Source organism: Ambystoma mexicanum, chromosome 4q (assembly GCF_040938575.1).
Source record: "Ambystoma mexicanum isolate Mex_15411 chromosome 4q, UKY_AmexF1_1, whole genome shotgun sequence".
NCBI lineage: Eukaryota > Metazoa > Chordata > Amphibia > Caudata > Ambystomatidae > Ambystoma > Ambystoma mexicanum.
This window is the reverse complement of record NC_090928.1, coordinates 1104657010-1104677589: the sequence shown is the minus strand read 5'-3', so window position 1 is coordinate 1104677589 and position 20580 is coordinate 1104657010. Positions and strand designations below refer to the sequence as shown.

Below are 20580 nucleotides of genomic sequence, written 5' to 3'. Positions count from 1 at the left end.
TTTAACTCTCCTGACGTACCACGGAGATAGGAATCATAGCTCTCATGTTTCGTTTGGCCATGCTTGAGAAGGTCATCCGGTTCTGCTTTTGCTTGGAATTCTGGGGCTTGTAGTTTTCTTAAATTTTGCATGAGAAAAAAAATAAAAGTCCCAGAATCCAAACGAAGGAAAACGTGACTGGATGGACTTCTCAGGCATGGCGACTTGAAACTTGACAGGTCTGGAATCACAAGTGTAAGAATTAGCACAATAATGAGATAAAGGATTTAGGGGAAGCGTTGCCAAATGTCTTTAGGTTTTGGTAATAAGGTGGCGCTTTAAGCTCTGCCTATAATCTGAAACTATTGATATGGAAAAAGAAGATAGGAGAGAGATGGGATGTGAGAGAGGACACACATGCTGTGGGTATTCTTGGAATTTGTATCCACCCATTGGCCACCCATGGCCACACAAGTTCCTATGATCATTCTCAATAACTACCTGCCCATACCCATCAAAAACAGCCACCCCCAGTTTTTCTTTGAGCTAGATTTGTGCTTTTAAGGGGATGCCTGTGTTATTTATAAGCCATCTTTTGTAAGGTGATGGTGTATTTACAACTATAAACCAACTCCTGGTGTAATAAAAATGTCTTAACCAAGTGAGCAATCAATATGTGTGCCCTTGCATCTGTTACTTACACTGAATTGATATGAACAACACATATTAGAAGAGCATTTTCCAGGCACTGTCATAATATACCAAGGTGCTTTCACAATTTTCCAGCTGTTGTTATGTTATGGCTAGATGGTATCACTATGGCAGTGACTGGAAAATAGCTTTCCCATGCCTACACACAAGCCAAATTTGTTGGCTTTGCCAATGCTTGGCCAAGTTGAATTAATATTCATGAAGTCTGCTAGTATGATACACACACAAAGCAGCTTGCTTTTAAATGGCTATTCACATTTTCTTAACAACCTGGGAATAAAACAACATGCAACTAGTTTGTACCAATTGGAATGTGGCCTTATTACAGAGTTTATTTTATTGTGTCCTTTTAGGTATTGAACATATATTGGTCTAAAATACAAATTGTTCAGACTTGCAGGACTTTTGCATTCTAGGACTTGTTTTCTTCCATTCTGTTCACAAAAAGCGAGCTATAATAATAATAATATCTCTATTAGCTTACTATCTTTCTATGCTTCACGATGTGATGTGTATACCTTGCAAGTAAACTCTAAAAGACACTATTTAGGTAGTTATTGAAAGCTGAAACATAAATATTTGTGCCAACTAGAGCTCGGACGATATGTGGTCAATTGCCTACATTGTAGAGTGTGTTAAAATCCCAGCTTCACTACATAAAGTGTGAGATCCTGGGCAAATAGTTTAATTGCAGTGTACCTTATATGCAAACATTGGGAGTCTTCAATAAACAAGAACAATCTTTTTAACATAGATTCCCATAAATGTAGTGGGACATTGGGAAGAGCCTATACCCTGTTTAGTTTGGGACAACAATATATTCCTACATGTAGTCTTTGACGCCCTATAATAATTATTATAAAGAGATTGAGGCTTCTGTGAGCTTGGTGATATTAACAGTGCTTATATTGCCCTACTGAATTACCATCACCAATGATGGAAAGCGTGGCATTTACAAATAATAATGAAATGTATGCTTCTGTTGGACTTTGTTGAGGAATAGCGGTATTACTGCCAATGGTTACGCAATCGGAATGATTACCACAATTCTTTTTGTGGAATTTTCCCCTCACTGGTTAAGGGAGTTGGCAACTTAGGAGTCTTGTTTGATAAGAAGCTTTCCTTAAATGTGCAAATAGCATTGGTGGTATACACTGTCTACTTTCACCTGCATACTTTAAAACATATTGGGCCTCATTGCATGTTTGGTGGTATCCCTCCGGTAAATCTGGCGGGATACCACCAAACAGTATTACCGTTACTGGCACTTGGTCTGGCGGAATTACTGCCATATTACAAGTGCTGGTAAGGGCGGTAAATCCCCATTCCACAGAGTCCCGTAGCACTCCATGGGGGGATTTGTCATTATTACCACCACCAATAATACTGGTGCCAGTAATCCCAGCAGTTGTTGACAGCAAGGGGCCTGATGTACCTCCAGCTATTAGTAGTTGGCCGGTACGGTTACATGCCGGTAAACTGTATTACCAGCATGTTAATACTGCACCGTCCAAATTGGAATGGGGTCCATTGTTCCTTATCTATATCAGTGGAACAGAATGTGAACGGTGGAAGCATTGGTATTATCCACAATAGGTTATGTGAATGCACTATAGTTGACTGTACCAGCGTAGACTCGAAGTAAATAGCTGCACCTCCAAAATACTGCTGCCATAGAAATTCTACATAAAACTCAAATTGACCACATTGTGCCGGTCTTACTGGAGCTGCAAAGGGCCACCAAGGACTTTGAGGGTTCATAGTCTTAGTTTTGAATCAAAAGATTCGAAAAACAAAAGTTTCGAAACAAAAGTTTCGAAAGCAAAAGCTGCCACATGCTATGTTTAACATGCAAAGTGAATTTCTTTCGAAACCAATCCGTCGACAATAGTCATGGATTGGTTTCAATTGAAATGCACTTTTACATGTTAAAAGTAGCATTTCAATGCTTTTTTTGGTAACGTTGAAACGTTAGATGGAGCTGTCCAGTGCTGCAATTTCAGCACTGGACAGCTCCATGTAACGTTTCACATGTTTGTGCATATTGGCATTTAAATACTTTTTTTAAACTTTGAAACTTTACATGGAGCTGTCCCGTGCTGTAATTTCAGCACTGGGCAGCTCCATGTAACGTTTCAAGGTTTTAGTGTATATTTGGGGGGGTTCCCCCTAACCTCCAAGCCACCCTCGCACCCCCCAACCCTAACCCAAGCCCCAACCCTATCCCTAACCCAAGTTTCGAAAGCCAAACGTTTGAATATTTTCTGATTTTTTTTCAAATAAATTGTCATTCGAAAGAATGGCATTTCGGAAAAAAAGATTTGAAAGTTTGCCTTTTGAAACTTTTGTATTCGAAAAAATGACTGGACACCACTTTGAGAGTTGAGTTTAAGTCTGTGGGCCTGATTTACAAAGGATTTTTTCAATGGGATATTCCCATCGAAACTCCTTTGGTAAATCAGACCCTATATGAATTGGCCCTAGAGCCATCCCTGTTTTTACTCAGGACAACATTGTTATCTTCTACCTCGCAGTTTTCGATCTGCAAAACAACTACTCGCATGCTCTTCACATTGTTGAGAATCAGTGCAAGGGGCAGGTGATTTGTCCCCCCTCCCCCATGGAATACTCTACCACTTTGAGAATTTGAACATGTTTAACTTTTTCATGTAAACTGAAACACATTTGTGTAAAACCTTCCTGTAATTCCACACTGTCGCCTCCCCTTACAGGGAGCTCAGTGCTAAATCTAAAACAAACAACTACATAAACTGCATAACAATGGCTACAATTTAAAATTTTCAGAAAAATGTGGTGCAGCTTTTTTGAGCTGAGTTAAAGGGCTACTGTTTATGGTCTTTGCGCTTGCACCATTTTACTTTTTCCTTTTTCTTTTTTCTTACTTCCCTCCAGTCATTTAAGCCTCGTGATACACGAGCTGCACAGTTTTATAGTAAGACATCCATATTGCCCTTATTGAGATAATCATTCACGTGTTTATCAGTAGCTTTGAATATGGCAACACATTTTGTAATTAACAGAATCAATCTATTCAAAAGTGATTTAATAGTGTTTTTTTTTTGCGCATTGACTATACCTGCACCGCCTTGATACAGCTTATTTTCTCTCCTAAACTATCTGCTTTCAGTTCTAAACTCCTTTGGCTCATGAAGAAGAGAGACATCATCTCGAAACGCGTCAGCCATTCACACAGAACGGAACTTTCTTTGCTATATGCGTTTTTCGTCTAAACTACTGTTCTTTTATATGAAATACAGATAACATTGTCACATACTTCTGTTTTCGATTTGTTGACTAATATAAACATTGTATGACACCTTAAACTTGAATCTGAATAATGATTTAACCGTCTAGTGACAGGATTTTAAGGTGTGCAGGGGACGGCAGGGTTCCGTTTTGGATCCTCTTCTTTCTGTGTCTATGTATGATGGTGGCTCTGTGCCAGGGCCTCTGTCCCTCCCCTGCACCATAAAGACTACTTTCCTTGTATTTGAAATTTGTTTGAATTTTGAAAAACTGACCCTAGGTATAGACCTTCAATCCCTCTCTCCCATGTTCTTTGCGCTTGTTTACCCTTACCACTGATCCAAAGGATCCAATGTCTGCCTATACTCCTATACTCCTTAGGGTCACCAACGTTTATTGAAGAAAAAGCTAAGTGAAAGGAGCGCAACAACATCTTAATGAGTCGGTCCAAATTAGTGCATATAATAGGTGCTGTGTTCCACTGTAGAGTCTGGCTTGGCAGAGACGGCCCACACCAACTTGGCTTTGCTTGAACCCTTTTAATAGTCTAGCAAACTATAATTATGATTTTTTCTGGCCCTTAGTCTCCAATCAGTGTTTCAAATATGGCTGTTCTCAAGAGGGAGTACGTCTTTACCTTGGAACGCGTTCTCTATCTCCTCCATGGTGGGCTCTGGGGAGTTACGCAGTAGGGTATACATGGACATGACAAACCCTGGGGTACAAAATCCACACTGGGAACCATGGCTCTTTGCGATTCTCTCCTGTGAGGGGGAAAATGGTTGAAATAATTATTGCCTATTAATTTCAGTCATAAGCTTACTACCCAACCACACCCATAGGCTATGGACATCTATTAGTTTATTGATTGATTTGGATGTACTATTTATTTATTTATTTGGATGCATACAGCGTGTACACTTTAGAGCTGTAGAGAATTTAACGAAGTCGGAGTAAAACAAGGAACAACCTTCACGAATGTTCAAACAAACAATTGAGAAGACAAAAGAAGGTGAGCTTTTTAAGCGAAGAATGAAAGGAGGCAAGAGTAGAATGAAGACTCAAGGGTAGAGCATTCCAAAGTGTAGGGGCAAGAAGAGTTGATTTTCCTTCTTTTTTAACACTTTATTTGTAACATATTCATAAACAGTACAAACCAATATCTCCCACTGCCCATCCGGAGTACAATTATTCCCGATTTTTATCACTCTCAACCATCCCCCCCACCCTATCCAGGTAATATGTATATCTATGTTGTACTAATACGAGGTGGGGTCTCATGAGAAAACAGACATTTAATTCAAATGAATAACCAATAGACCATTCATCTACTGGAGCACCAAAGGAAAGACACCACCTCGTATTAGTGTCATTGTTGACCCTCCGGTTTCTACGAAGTAAGGGTTAGACCCATCCGTAGTCTAAGATATGTGTTGTACACCAGTCACCATATGTATCTTTTCTCAGCAGGCATCTTAGGGTTCGACATCTGGCTCTGCGCCCGAGCCATTGCCCTCCCTCAAATCTGCCTTTCGGTATATATAGTATCTTAGTGTGGTCCATATGTCTTTAGGCCTGCTACGTGCCGGTAACATGTTAATGTATTGAATCTCATGTGTTTCGTACTATCATAAAGTATGGTGCCAGGATACCAGTGTGGGAGTAGCAGTCCTGAACCGCGCCCTGGCCACTAGGGTTCTGGCCGTTATAGATGCCATGCTCAGGAATGACCATTCCCTCGCACGTCCGTCTGTACACTTGCATGCCCCATACCTGCTAGGGCTAGTAAGTTCTGTCTTTTCCCCCCTTTGTCTCCCCTCCCTAGTTTGGTTGCGCCTGAAACACTTCATGCACTTGTGCTAGGAGGAATGCCGTCAGGCCTAGTACGCTAGTTACTTTTTTGTTAGATCGTTTGGAAACTTCAAGGCCTAAGAATGAATACTGTGTTCCCTTGCTCCCTTCCCGCCTTGAAGCGCTTTGAAGCACTTCACTTGTGTATAAGCGCTGTACAAATAAACAATAAAATAAAGTAAATAAATATGCATCCTCCTCGTTAAATATGCCGCAAAACCACATTCTTGGTGATACTGGGACTTTATCTGTAGTCATTTCATTCGTAGTTTCAATGATCTGATGCCAAAACCTTTGCACCTGTGGGCATTCCCATACCAGGATTGCATCTTCTTTATGGCACCTAGCACTTGTTCAGTGTGTGTTCACATAATATGTACATAGTTTGCTTTGAGTGTAATATGTCTGGTGTGGGTATTTATGATGAGTGAGTCGGAAGCGACTATACAGTGTTATGATCCTGGTTTGCAGGCATATCTGTCTCCATTGGTTACCTGAAATGGGCTCTCTAAGGGTGTTCTGCCATTTCTTCTCGCCTCGTCCTGCACCATACCATCGTCATCTATATATTGGTTACCATCTTGTTGTATCTGGTGGGGTTTGTGATATATAGGGCTATAGGGGACATGGTAGAGGTGGTAGGTGTGTTCTGTATATGTTCTTTCAACAAATTTGATATCCATTTACCATTCCTCTCTCTTTTAGTTGTTCTAGCAAAATGAGCTGCCCCTCTACATATAGGTCCAGCAGCGTGTGAACACCTAAGTGTTTAAGGTGTAATCGGAATATATTTTCCTGTGTCACGTCTATCCCATCTGCCTCGTAGATAGAGAAGTCCGAGGAGTATATAGCCTGTTCAGTCCAACCACTTGATCCATTTTATCTCAAGCATTACATTACAGTTTAGTTTAGTTTCTTTATTTGTACCGCGCGCCGAACCCAAAGGTAACTGGGCACCAGAGACTTAGAGCGAGTTTCAATAGGTTACAAAACATTTTCAGAGTTATACAAGACAGTAGATATAAGTGCAATTGACCAGGTTACAAAGTGGTCGTAGTGGTGAGACAGTAAGAGGAGCAATGCAATTACAGGTTGTGTGCTGTCTTTATTGCTTGTTTGTTCATAGCCTTCCTACCTCAAAGTATAGATTTTACATTTGCTGGGTGCATTACTGCTGTTTCTGTTTCTGTCCTCACATCGGATATTCGTGCTGCTCGTTAAACCACTAAGTAACATATTGTGCATGTGCAGCCAAGTAATACACATATAGGTCTGGATAGTGAGAGGATGAATGTCCAAAAACCATAGAATAAAAACAATTCAAACGACCAAAATAATCACTGCACCTCTTTGCAAGGGAAAACAAGGTTAATTACATGCAAAAATGGACTCAGGTGGTTCGGTAGAACCAAATAGAGACGGAGTTCGTCTTATCTCAAGACGTTACACCTTACATAGCAGAAAAACTGCAAATTAACAATACTATGCATAATAATGAGTACAACATAATTCCACCACTCTCATTGTCTACCGCCTATAGAACATGCTAATCAGCCCCTATAGTCCCTTGACCAATTGGTCACATCTATGTTACCTCTGTCCCCTGGACACGTGGTCCCCTGCATCATCACTATCAAACCCACTTATATGATTGGTGGGTTCTTATCAATAGGTTTGTAAATTTGGGACATCACATGATGTGTGTTGTATCCTCACCCCACATGGTCGGGGTAAGGACCCGCACTCACTCCTGCATGCACGCACACACACCGGACACACATGCAAGGACGATGCGGGACGCGTTGTTGCCTGGTCCGCGTCCCGGCGGGAACTGCCGCACGGGCGCCGTTTATTGCTCTGCGCATGCGCGGCCGGGAACGAGGCTCACGCATGCGCTGCACTCTGCGGGGACGTCACATCCCTTCTTTTTTTTGTAACACCAAACAGCAGTGTAGTACGAACAAAATTGTACTCACGTGATCAAACGTAACAGTAATACAAAAACATTGCCCACCCAGTGTAGGCTTCGGGACTGCCTCAATCAATCACCCGAGTCCATAACATAGTCTCTGAAGTGATCCGGAAGCCTCCTTCCCCCTCGAACTGGATATCTTGGCACGACCGTGGGCACGAGACAGTCAGCACCACAGGTAGGGTCCGGATCTCTCGAAGGCTCGCTCTCCTGGATCTCTGGGCTTGATGCCCGCATTGAGGACTCATCTGATGTCCGAGCTTCAGGCGCGATGTCCACTTTCTTGAAGAACGATCTATTGCGGGTGACAGTGCTGCTTTCACTGGCTGCAGTCACCATAGTGCCTTTCACATGGGTCACTTTCCACGGTCGTGGTTCGAATGGCAAGGACATTTTCCCTTCCGGGGGCCAATTCTTGACGAGCACGGAGTCTCCGACCTGTACCTCCTATTCTTGCAAACCTCTCTGTTCGCTCTCCTTTTTGTTGCGTTCCGCCCTTTCCTCTCAGACTTTCTCGTCGTCTATAACTCTGGGTCTTCGGTTGTCCACTTCCGGTATCATCCCTCTCGGGCAGCGCCCGAAGAGTGCCTCGGCTGGGGCAACCCCGGTGGACTGATGAGGGGTTGTGCGGTACACTCGAAGGAACTCCACAATTCTCTTTTTGAGGGGTTCTCCCTTGCTGGCTGAGATTCGCATCACCTTATTGAGCGTACGCATCATTCTTTCGGCCTCACCATTTGCCCGCGGCCATAGCGGGGACACTCTCCGATGTTTAATCCCCCTCTCACTCAGATACTGGGCAAATTGGCGACCGGTAAAAGGTGGTCCGTTGTCTGAGAACACGATGTCGGGAAACCCATGCTTTGCGAACATTCTGTCCAACGCCGCCGTGGTGTACTCGGTAGCCGTCGACTCGACCACCTCCACCTCCGGGTACCTCGACCATTGATCCATTGCCACCAGAAAATACATTCCCCGCCCCGTTGCGCCAAAGTCCATGTGTACCGTACCCCACGGCTTTGTGCTGCGCTCCATCGAGCTGATTGGTGGTGCTTTGTCCCCTGGCGTGGCAGCTTGGCAGACCAGACATCTCTTTACATAACGCTCCACCCTTTCTTCCAGTCCTGGAAACCATACTTTCGGCCTCAACCTCGCCTTTGTCTTCACGACCCCCTGGTGGCCAATGTGCGCCAGCTCCAGTACCCTCAGCCTGAGCTCCCGCGGGATGACGATCTGTCGGCCCCTGAGTAACAGCCCATCATCGGAGATCAATAACTCCTCTCTCACCCTCCAGAGTGCCTGTAGATCTTTCTGGGCCTCCACCTGGTGTCGTGAATTATTGCGCAGGACTTCCCTCCAATCTCCGCTTCTCACCGCAGCCTTGATGATGTCGAAGACCTCATCTGTGCATGACTCCGTGGCGATCGCCAGTCTTGACAGTGCCTTGGGAAGCGCACCTTCCACTATCTGGCAGAGTAGGCCGTTGCACTCCATTTCACTGCCGTCACCTTCTGCACTCACTTTGTTGGGATACCTTGACAGATAGTCCACGGGGTTATTGGTCCCGGGTCGGTATACCAACTTCACCCCGTACTCCATTAAGGCCAGCATCCATCTCTCAATGCGGGGTGGGGGTTTTGATGATGCACCCGCGAGTATTGGCAGCAGGGGCTTGTGGTCGGTGACCACCACTACCGGTTTGCCCAAAATGTACAGGCGAAAATGGCGACATCCCTATAGGATGGCCAGGGCTTCCCTTTCTATCTGGGAGTATCTCCTCTCTGTGCTGGATAGTGCTTTGCTCGCGTAGGCAATCGGTCTCATATCTCCACGCTCATCGGGTTGTAATAGCACTGCCCCGACCCCGACTGGGCTCGCATCCACCACTACCTCTGACTCCACCGCTGGGTTAAAATATGCCATGGTGTCACCATCCGACAAGGCGTTCTTTAGGGCCTGGAATGCTTCTTGTTCTCGTGACTCCCATTTCCACGCCACCTCATTTTTTGTTAGTGCCCTAAGAGGTTCCGCCATCGACGCCAGTCCTTTTATGAAACGCCCACAGTACGTCACCATCCCTAAGAAGCTCCTCACTTCCGTAGGGGACTGTGGTGCCGCCGCTTCCCGAATGTCTCTGACTTTATCCGGATCTGGTGATATTCCTGCGGCCTGAAAGATGAAGCCGAAAAACCCGATCCGGTCCTTGAAGAACTCGCACTTTTGGCGATGTAACGTGAGTCCCAGGTCTTTCAATCTCCTTAGAGTACTTTCCAGACGTTTTAGGTGCTCTGCTTCTGAGTTTGCAAATACTAAAATGTCATCACTCATGTTTAGGACACCTGTCAGCCCCGCCAGTGCTCCTCTAATTGTGTTCTGGAACACTTCAGCCGCAGAAGATATCCCGAAACTCAAACGTTTGAATTGGTACAGGCCCTCGTGTGTTGTGAAAGTTGTAATGAATCTTGAGTCCGGGTGGAGCTCCAGCTGGTGGTATCCCGCTCGTAGGTCTAGCTTGGAGAATACACGTGCCCCTTGAAGCTCACTTACAATGTCGTCGAGGGTTGGTGTTATATGTCTCTCCCTCTTAATCGCCGCATTGGGGAGGCGCATGTCTACGCATTTCCTCACTGCTCCTGGCTGCTTAGGTTTGGGGGCAACTACTATCAGTGAAACCCAGGGTGTGGGCCCTTCCACCCTCTCAATGATATCCATATTAACAAGCGACCGCAGCTCTTCTTCTACTTTTTCCCTGAGATGGAACGGAATTCGTCTGTGTTTCAGAGCGGTCGGTCTGATGGTGTCGTCGATGTGCAGCCTTATCGGGGGCGCCTTCAGTTTCCCTACTCCTTTGAAAATGTCAGCATATTTGTCCAGCAGGCACTCGACGTCTATTTGATGCACCTCCAGTGCGAAATGCACCAATCCAAGAGCCTCAGATGCTGCGCAGCTGAGTAAAGAATGAAGACTGATGTCCGTGACAAAAAAACGTGCTTTGATTGCTTTGTCACCCTTGGTGACCGGCGTGACGAACACGCCCTTAACGGGTATCGGGGTGTCGCCTACGAACGTGAATATTTTCGCCGCGGAGCTGTCTAGCGCAGGAGGTCCCGGAAGCTTTTGGTACTGTTCTTTGGCCAATACACATACAGAGGCTACAGTGTCAATTAGAACCTGTGTCGGCACCCCTTGTATGTCCACCATGCATTTGGGTTGCCTCTTCTTCCTGGTTCCTGACGCTAAGTTAGATATGAAGAATACTTCTTCATCCTCTTCCTCCTCTTCCTCAGCTAGCTGCAGCCTTTGTATTTCCTGTTCGAGAGCGGCAATGCTTTGTAGTCTTCTGGATCCGCCGCCGCGACTTCTTGCTGGGCCTCTCTGTTCAGATACGGGGGCTGGGGCACGGCACATACGGGCATAGTGTCCTGGTTTATCGCACCGACCACACAATCTTGAATTGGCCGGGCATTCCTCCGAGTGTGGCAGGTCATAACCGCAGTATTAACATATGGACTCCGACCCTGGGGGATTGCGAGTTTCTAGCTTTTTCTGGCCCCACTTTTCTTTTGTGTCCCCCCGTCTGCTAATGGCATACGCCTCGTCCACCATTCCTGGGCGCCTGGCTGCGTCCATCCTTGCACCTCACGCCTCCGCCAGTTCAAATGTCCTGCCACTGTCTAGTATTTGCGCCAGCGTCCATCCCGGTTCTCGCAATACTTGTCTCCTTAGCTTGCTCGAGCAACAGCCCTGTATTACCTGGTTCCGTATCATAGACTCATCATTGTCCCAGCGGCATGCCGTGGCCATCATTCTCAACCTGGCACAAAACTGATCAAGAGGTTCTTCATCTTTTTGCTTCTCCACACAGAACAGCGATCTCTCATAGTCCATATTCGACTGAGGTATGAAGTGGTTTTCCAAAGCCGTCTTGACCGTAGCATATGTGATTACCTGTAGATTGCACGCCTCAAAAATGCGAATGACGTCCAGCCCTGCCGAATACAGCAAAGTTGCCCTTTTCGCGGCATCATCGGTGATACCGGTCGCTGCAAAGTACATTTCAAGTCTTTTAATCCAGAGCAACCATCTTGGCCCCAGTTTGGATGGGGGTCCCGACACGTCAAACTCCTGCATCGGTAACAGAGCCCCTTGTTGTGGCCCCATTATGCCACGTGCAGTCTCCGCTTCCCCATCGCTGTCGGTCGCACAGGCCCCTCTAGGTGTCACAGAGGCCGCAAACCTGATATGTGGGGCTCCAACGCCGTGTCTTGGCCACTCCTTTCTGTGTCAAAGTAGAGGGTCGTCCCCAGGTGGGTGGGAACGACCAGGGTTCCAAAATGTTGCCGTGTGGCGGAAGCGCAACAGCGCATGAGCACCTGTGCAGGCCGCTACTGTTGCTCAATCGTGGCGTTCGTGCTGGGTCCGTGTCATGCCACGATACGCAGCACCGCTGATCCGACGTTCGGTGCGTGTCGGGGCGAGCGTAATCGTGGCGCTCCTCCTCGTCGCCAGTTGTTGTATCCTCACCCCAGATGGTTGGGGTAAGGACCCGCACTCAATCCTGCATGCACGCACGCACACCGGACACACATGCAAGGACGATGCGGGACGCGTTGTTGCCTGGTCCGCGTCCCGGCGGGAACTGCCGCACGGGCGCCGTTTATTTCTCTGCGCATGTGTGGCCGGGAACGAGGCTCACGCATGCTCTGCACACTGCAGGGACATCACAATGTGTACCCTTCTGTTCCAGAAATGATCAAAGTACCTTGGCAAGGCCAACCCTGCTTTTGATGGTACAATAGGCTTCCTCATTAACCGAGATGCCATGGCGCACACAAGCTGCACCTCTGACCTTGTACTAAATTTATTGGCATCACCTCTGCTCCTCCTGTCCCGAATCACAAGACATCCCAGACATGGCTCCCCCTTATATCCTCCCAACCCCAGGTGCCCAGGAATGATATGACCAGGGCACTGCTCTCAAGTGTGAATAGTGAGGATTTGTTTGCTTAAATTCTGTGTCTAAGTGTAATTCATATGGGGTGACTGCCCAGGGGTGAGGGCAGTAGTCTTCTAAATCTTCGCCTACCTTTTGGGCATCACTGAGCCTCATACCCTTTTGTAACGAATTTGTCCTTCAAAGAGTGGATCTCTTCCTGCTCTTTTACCAACTAACATTCCATTCCCATCACGTCCAGGCCCTGAAGCTGGATACAATCGGTGCTTATCTGCACACTATGAGTACCTCTGATCCCGGCTTCTCTCCTGGGGAACAGGAAAAGGGATTTGTTTTGGAGCTGAACTAACAAAGTCACAGCTCCACACCAAGCCCTGCATTCTGGTCTGTTCATCGGTTGTTAGACCGTAGCATCTAAAATGGCGATACTTCTGTCAAGTTAACAGACTGACCTCCCTGTTCCTGGGTATAAGTGGAACATTGTTTAAGATATACATCAACTCAGGGACAAAGACCACTTTTACTAGTGCCATCCTTGCCACTTGGGGTAGTGGCAGATTTGCCCATATCTCTACCCTAGCTTCTAGGCAGCTTATTACCTTACTATAGTTATCTTGTTATAGGGTTTAGGGCTCGTGGACAAAACTATCCCTAAATATTTAATTGTATCCTCCTTCCACCTAATGTTCACATGCATCTCCTCTCGCTTGGTACTCAGTGTTAGAGTTAGCAATTCTGACTTTTCCCAAATACTGTGCAGTCCTAACAGTCCCCCATATCTTTGAATGTCATCCATAGCTGGATGTAGGTTTCGCTGTGGATGATTTATATATAGCAGCATGTCATCTGCAGATAGTGATATAAATCAATGAATATAGCTTCATCCCCCTGTGGCTGTGCTACTCTCTAATATAACAGGCAGATGGCTCTATTGCCAGCCTGAATAGCAGAGGTCACCGCAGGGACCTAGTCTGGTTTCCCGTTGTGGGCGTTATTCTCCCAGATTGTAATTTGTTAGTCAGGTCTATATATTTATTTAAGTTATACAGTAAACATATCCATTCCATGGATTGAATCCCCAATCTGGATCTCCTCAGCACCTCATGAAGAAAAGGCCATTCGACCGAGCATCTTCTCTGTATCAAGAGAGACTACCACGGATGGGACTTGTGGATCTATATTGAGTAATAGTGGAAATAGCCTTCCTAAATTATGTTGTGTGGACGGCCAGGTATAAACCCAGTCTGATCATTACGAATCAGTGATGGGATCAAAGGTTGGAGTCTGTCTGCTACTAGTTTATCCAGTATCTTATTATATTTGTTTATTAACGACAGTGGCCCATAGGAGGAGCATCTTGACTGGTGTGGGGTTAAGCCACCAGAACTGGGCTCTCACTCCATCGTCTCCAGCCCCAAGTCGCACGTCGACCCGCAGTCCTTCTATTGGCTGATCCGCTACTCCTTGTGGTCAGGCACCAGTATTGTACCAAGCTCTGTGGCTCTGTAGTTCCGGTAACCCGCTAGTTCATGTCTTCCGTCGTTTAGGATTGTTGCTGTGCTGCTTCAGGGATGTGCTATTGGGGATTGCAGGGCGAACGGGGCTCGCTCTCGGAGGACTTCGGATGGAGGTTGGATAACACCTTGCAGACGCTTTCCATGCTCATCCGTTTCTTTCCACCTTGCGGTCAAGCCCCAAGTCCTCGCTGCAGTGTTTTGCCAAGCCCGCCGGTTTTGTTCAACCAAAGGGATAATATTTCTCATCTCTCCGGCTATCAAGGGAGTTGGCATGCCGTTTTAGGGACGTAACGTGGAGGATCAGAGGATAGGTTAAAGAATATTTTGGTTCCGTCGTTGGAGCATTTTCAAGACGTGGCCATCTTGCTGTGTGTACAACAGTGCCCCCCACTGGGAGCAAGTAGATTCAAAGGGCAAAACCAGGACTGGGCAGAAGAGGTCTGTGCAGAAATAGAAACAATGTAGAAAATGCACGCAAGGAGGATGGAAGAGTATGTACAGCAAAGAGACACAAAGAATAGGACCATGAAAACACTTAAAAACAACACAAAGTCAAAGCAAGTGAAATGGAGACAAGCAGAAAAAGAGTGCTATGGCTTGAGCCAAATAAATTGCAGGATGGAGCGGAATTCGGAATAGCAAACAAATATCAAATTAAAAAATCGAGTTCAAGGGAACGAACACATGAGCAGCAATGCCCACAAGAGAAGAGCAATATTCAAGTCGATGGAAAACAGCGGTAAGAATACGAATCTTTGTGGCAAAAAAAGTAACTAAATTAATCACTGGCAAAGCCTGTGTGTATTAAAGGTTAATGCATGTCCTCTCCCTCCCATTAACTATACAGAGACTATAAATTCTCGTGGCGTAGAATCTTCCCATGGTGCTGCCGTTGAAGAGCAATCGCTCTAGGAGTTTATTCAAATTAATGGGATTCTACTGAAGAGGCGGCGGACAGTCACAGAAAACAACAAAGTACCTGGACCGGATGCAGCCTTGTCTTTGTGCTTCCAATGCCTTCCACGGTGGTGACTGCGACATGGTGCAGGGAGCAGACTGGCGCCAAGCAAGCGTTCGCAGAATAGTGGCTGGTACTGGGATTAAGGCCAGGTAACAGAGCTAATTCATCATTTCCACTAGGTGTTTTTCATTTGAGAAGTTGTTTCATTCTTTTTTTTCTTACGTACTCTTTCTTCAAGTTGCAGTAAATAAATAAATAAATAAATACATACATACATAAATATGTTGCACCCCTTTGTGGCACAAATCCTCAGTGTAGTTTTTTGAATGTACCTGAGTTGACTACAGTCACGCTCGTGGCAGGGAGCATCGCCCCCATTCCCCGCACAGCTGTGCAGCGTGCGTGGATTTTCTGAGACCTCCCACTCAGGTAAGACACCCTCTGTAGCCTGCCCTATTTCATTTCCTCCTTACCTCTTAATGAGTGTGTGTAGTGAATGAACATATGTGAACGGCTGGACTGTGGAATAGGCAGAGCCTCTACAATGGCCCACAGTGAACATCATCTGGAAACTGTACCAAGTCTGCCCGAGACTTTGCTAGGTGTGTACATCAGCGTGTCTTTGTACAATTGTTTGTGAAAGCAAGTCTCTGGGTGTGAAATGTGCAACAGGATGACAGAGACGTCCTGCTTACCTGCTGATAAATCACCTGGGAGTTAGGATCTTCTTTCTGTCTTTTTGGCCAGTGTCACCAAACAGCTAAATGCTCCTGGCAGAGCTATGCCCCACAGATGTACCATGTTGGTCTGTCTGAGGGAGAGCCAGGGGCACAACTGATTTGCCTAAATCCCTGACAGTCAAATTAAGGACGATCCGCCACGTAGAACGAGCAATCGTCATGCATCCACAGTGTCAGCTACTCATCCAACCCTTCGCTACCCCACACCTTATATCCTTCTTCTTCTCTCATGTGTTCATCCAAAACTCCTTTTTGTGTTTTTGCCTTACTTCTGCTGTCGTACAAACCTGTCAGTAGACCGCACCTCTCATCTTTTTGTCCTACTCATATTTTCACCCTTTTTCTAAATAAACCCCACGGCCAATGCCCCATTTTCATTGCCCTTCAGACCTTTTCTCCTCTCACTACAAGGTCACACTACAAGGTCACACTCCCCATTTACATAATTTGTTCTTCCCTTTCCCCCATGATGTAGGCCTGGCTGCTCTTTTCGGCCCCCCACAACCTTTCTCCCTCCCACGTTTGATTGCTCTCGCATTCCTGGGCTTGCATGACACTCACCACCAACAGGAGACAGAGATCTGTACTCTTATTTTCGCTCCGTCCCAAGCCCCACCCTCATAGTAGGCGACATCACCCCAATTTGCCTTTCATTTTCTGCAAACTGGCATGGAGGAATGCATGCCATCCTCTGCATTCTATCCTAATTGATTTCCATGTTTCCTCTCTATGAGTATGCACAATGCATGGCCATATGTGAATGGCTGGACTGTGAAAATGGCCAGAGTCTCTATGGTGACCCACAGAGAACTTCATCCAGATCAAGTAGTGTTAGGCAGAATTCTCTGTTTAGGCTGAATTTCCTAACCTAGTGAGTCCCCCAGCAGCTTTGCTGGATTTCTGGAGTTTGTTTTTTCCCGTCCTGCCAAGAGTGACTCTTTTCTCCCACTCTTGGACATGTATGTGTGTGTGCTTCCTTTGAAATGTCAATGTGTTCGATGGGCTATGGGGTCTTTTACTCCATAGGGTCTCATATGTTTTTCTATGTGTGTTACACAGCACCCTACGTGCCGTAACACTGGGGCGTCCTAGCGGACCCCCACCATAGACTCCATACCCGGGGACTGACTACTGTCTCCCCGGGCATGTAAAGTCACCATTGGCTTTACTAGACCTAAATTTACTAACAGGACTAGTACAAGCCATCTTATTGTGGACGTACTAGTAGGGGTAATTTGATTACTCCTAGACCTGTTACTCGAGGGGGCACTGTCCCGTCCCCCCTCGTCGAGTTTTGGCTGGTGGCAGTGGAAACTACTTGTTATGTTCGACCCCGAGCATAACCCTATGGGATTCGTCCCATTGTTGGAGATTACTCCTTTTTTTCTCGTTAATCTCTAACGTACCACCAATCTACTTATCGTAAATAAGTTTATCGGATGGTATCTTCTGCCAGAATGCGGTTTGAAAAATGGCGTCTATGTTCGTCTCTGTGACTCCTAAACCAAAGGTTGAGCCCTTTGTTCCACTTTTGGCGGGCCTCTGTACAGCGACCCTCCAAAGTGGTGCCATTCTGTCTGGGTTACCTCAGGGGCGTGGGAGGGGGTTTAGGCACCCTGGACCGAGTTGCCTTGCCAACTCAGGTCGCACTCTGGAGTGATTGGCCCAAGTGGTGAGCGTTCCCGCTCACCACTTAGCATGTGTTGATTGACAGCTAGGCTGAATGAATGGGGGTTTTCTGCAAAAAAGCTGGGCTTTTGGGACTGGATCTTCAGAAGTCGCCACAGGACCTAAGAATCCGACGAGGGTAACGCTGAGCCGACCTGCACGATGACACCTCCGGTGGAGCCCTGCGGACCCGACTCACCACTTCCCGACGACAGAGGAGATCTCCCTGCCGGAGAGTCTCTTCCCCTGACTGGTGGGAACAACCAGTCCCCTTTGCTTTTTATTCGCCTCATGGCGCAGTGATCGAATTGCCCGTGCAGAAGCACCTCGGCAACCGGATAGCCACTACCCCTGAACCGCGACCAAAAGGTGGTGCCTTGTGACGGAGCACTCCGCAGCTGGTCTCTTCCCTGGTGGTGCACCAGACTTCATTTTCTTCGACGACAAGATCATCTCTACTCTTGGCAAAGACCCGACGTGCATCCACCACAAGGAACAACTGCCCCCGCCGGAGCTGCCCTCCTCAACAAGGTACCGTGTCCGCCTGGCTTCCCTTTCGATCGGTTCGAGTGAGGTGTCTTAATCCTCTCCGTTCCGTTGGGTCGCCTACAAGCTTTTATCATTCCTTGTTCTGAACTGGTTCAATCCACCGATAACAATCTGCAATACAGACTTGAATGCATCTCCACTAGAGACTTTTTGGGACATCGCGCCTTGCCTCTCTCCGAGTGGGCCTGGCCTCTGAACTTTACGATCTATTGTGATTCTTGCCTTCCTGCCTTGCATTTTATCCGATAGGAGCGAACTGTGTTGATTTCGTAACCTGCTTATCTTTTTCTCTCCCTTCCTAACTAATATTCGAGTGTCATCTAGGTTGAGGTATACACCTCTGTCTGAAAATAAGTGGTACCAGTAGAACCTAGAGTTGTCGATATTGCTAGGGCGATTGATCATCTACTCCGTAGAGTAATTGTGTTTGATTTGTTTGCCGTGATTTGCCATAGTGTTTTTCATAGACATTTTGTTATAAATAAATACCTTAATATCTTTACACTAAGCCTTGTTGCGTGTTTGCTTATCTTGCTGTGAAGAATTGCCCTATTTTGTATACTCCACGTACTGCTCAACTTTTCTTGAGAGAAGTCTGGCTGCTCATCCACAGCTACCAAGTGAATCTGTGTGGTACAGACTGCTACCAAGTGGGTTCACCGCCAACGCCTGTAGTCCTAAATCTTTTGCAGTGGTCCCAGAGAGAACTGCACAGGTTTCCGCCTTGCACAGGTTTCCGCCTAACAAGTGCCAATACTGCCCTGGATTTTTGTGAATGTGGGGTAGTGCAAACAGTGTTGGGGAGGGTGTGGAATGCTGCAGCGATAACCCTTCATTCTGGCTGTGTACAATTGAGGTTTTCTTTATAGCAGTGGAAAAGCATGTCTGGTCAGGATGTACTATTAGAACCCGGGGTGTGGGGGGTGCAGCCAATCAGATTCCTTGGTTTGCGGGCTGATACTTCCAAGCTCAGCCTGTGTTTCATGGAACCCATTGGCTACCTCCCCCGCCTGCATTGCCATATTCTAGACACCCACCCTTTTGCTTTTTTTTTTAATAATACCAACCTTGCTTTGCTTGGGCCGTTAACTCAGGCTGCCGGGCCGTTATCCCCCGGTGTAGCCCGTGGAACGGGTTAATAACGTCATATAATTCCAGGCCTTGTGTTCTGAAGCCTGTGAAAAAGGAACCATTGTCCCTATTTCAGTATCAGAATTTAGTGATGATAGTGGTCTATGAAGTGTACATTTTGCCAGGTCTTTTTACAGTTTCAGGAGGCAGCGATCACAGTGGGATTCAGCCGCTTAGTTTGGAGGATGTCTATGAATAGATTGGGGAGATCTGGGCCATATGTTATGTTATATTATGATATTATGTTATGTTACAAGTCTTTTATACTGCGCGCATCATCCATGTAGTGGTCTTATCGCCTCAAACTCGTGCATACATTGTCGATTGAGGATTAAAGCAGAGCAGGGTCTGTTGATGGAAATGGAAAGGGGGGGTGGTTGAGAAGGAAGGGTAAGCAGGCGTATGAAAGAGAAGAAAACAGACTAAAGAGATGCTATGTTCAAAGGGGTTTAATGGATGAGGTGTATGACAGTGGTCGCGCGGACCATGGGTAGTCGCTGGAGGTTTGCTCTTACAATGCATGCTCTAGAGTGGGAATTCTCACCACTATATTGCGATACTAAATACTGATAAGGAGTCTTTCCCATTGGCGTAATATAATAATGGCTGAATGGACACATCCTGGCCAGACAGCACTACTGTCCCCCGTTTCAATGATTCTACCACAGTTCATTCCTCTGATGATCCACCTCATTTCTGATGTCGCCATTGATCATTTCACCGCTCTACAGCCCTATCCTGCACAGGGTAGTCTCATGCATCATGCGATTCACCCAGGCATCATTTAATGCATCATTTAAAGCATATAGCTTATGTCTGGTTTGTGCAGGTGCAGAACATCTGGGCACTCTTTGTGGAAATATTCCTATACCACCTCGATCGGCATTGGGCATGTTGACCGGCACAAGGTATGCTCATGCCAGGGCACTCTTCCTGAATGGGTCTGAGTAATTTATGGACCCCTTTGGGAAGTTTGCCCAAGAGCACACATTCTCTGCAAGACAGGTGTTAGTAGGGGCTGCTGGAAGGAAATAGTGCCAATGACTAATTTTTGTACTTTTCCCTGCACGTGCATCCATCTAAACGAGAGTGATGCTTGTGACTACGTGATCCAGTTTGTTGCACAAATTAAACAGTGATGAGTGAAATGGGTAGCCCTGGGTTCTCAACATACACGATTGTTTGTCTCAGGCAGGCTTTGATCTTGGCTTCTTCGTGGATTGAGATGATCACAAAGTACTCTGGGGCAAGGAGGAAAGGTCGAAGGGAAAGAAGATCCT

At 46.4% G+C, this 20580-nt stretch overlaps 1 protein-coding gene across 2 annotated transcripts in view; it reads right to left on the bottom strand.

Annotated features, from left to right (window-relative positions):
- LOC138468214 (xanthine dehydrogenase/oxidase-like) overlaps window positions 1-20580 on the bottom strand; it is a 1072878-nt gene that overhangs the window by 921680 nt on the left and 130618 nt on the right. For both annotated transcript variants that reach the window (XM_069608673.1, XM_069608674.1), the window contains exons 4-5: window positions 15231-15339; window positions 4595-4721 (exon numbers count right to left, since the gene is read on the bottom strand). In XM_069608673.1, coding sequence (XP_069464774.1) covers window positions 4595-4721; window positions 15231-15339 — 236 coding nt within the window. The remainder of the gene's footprint in view (window positions 1-4594; window positions 4722-15230; window positions 15340-20580) is intronic.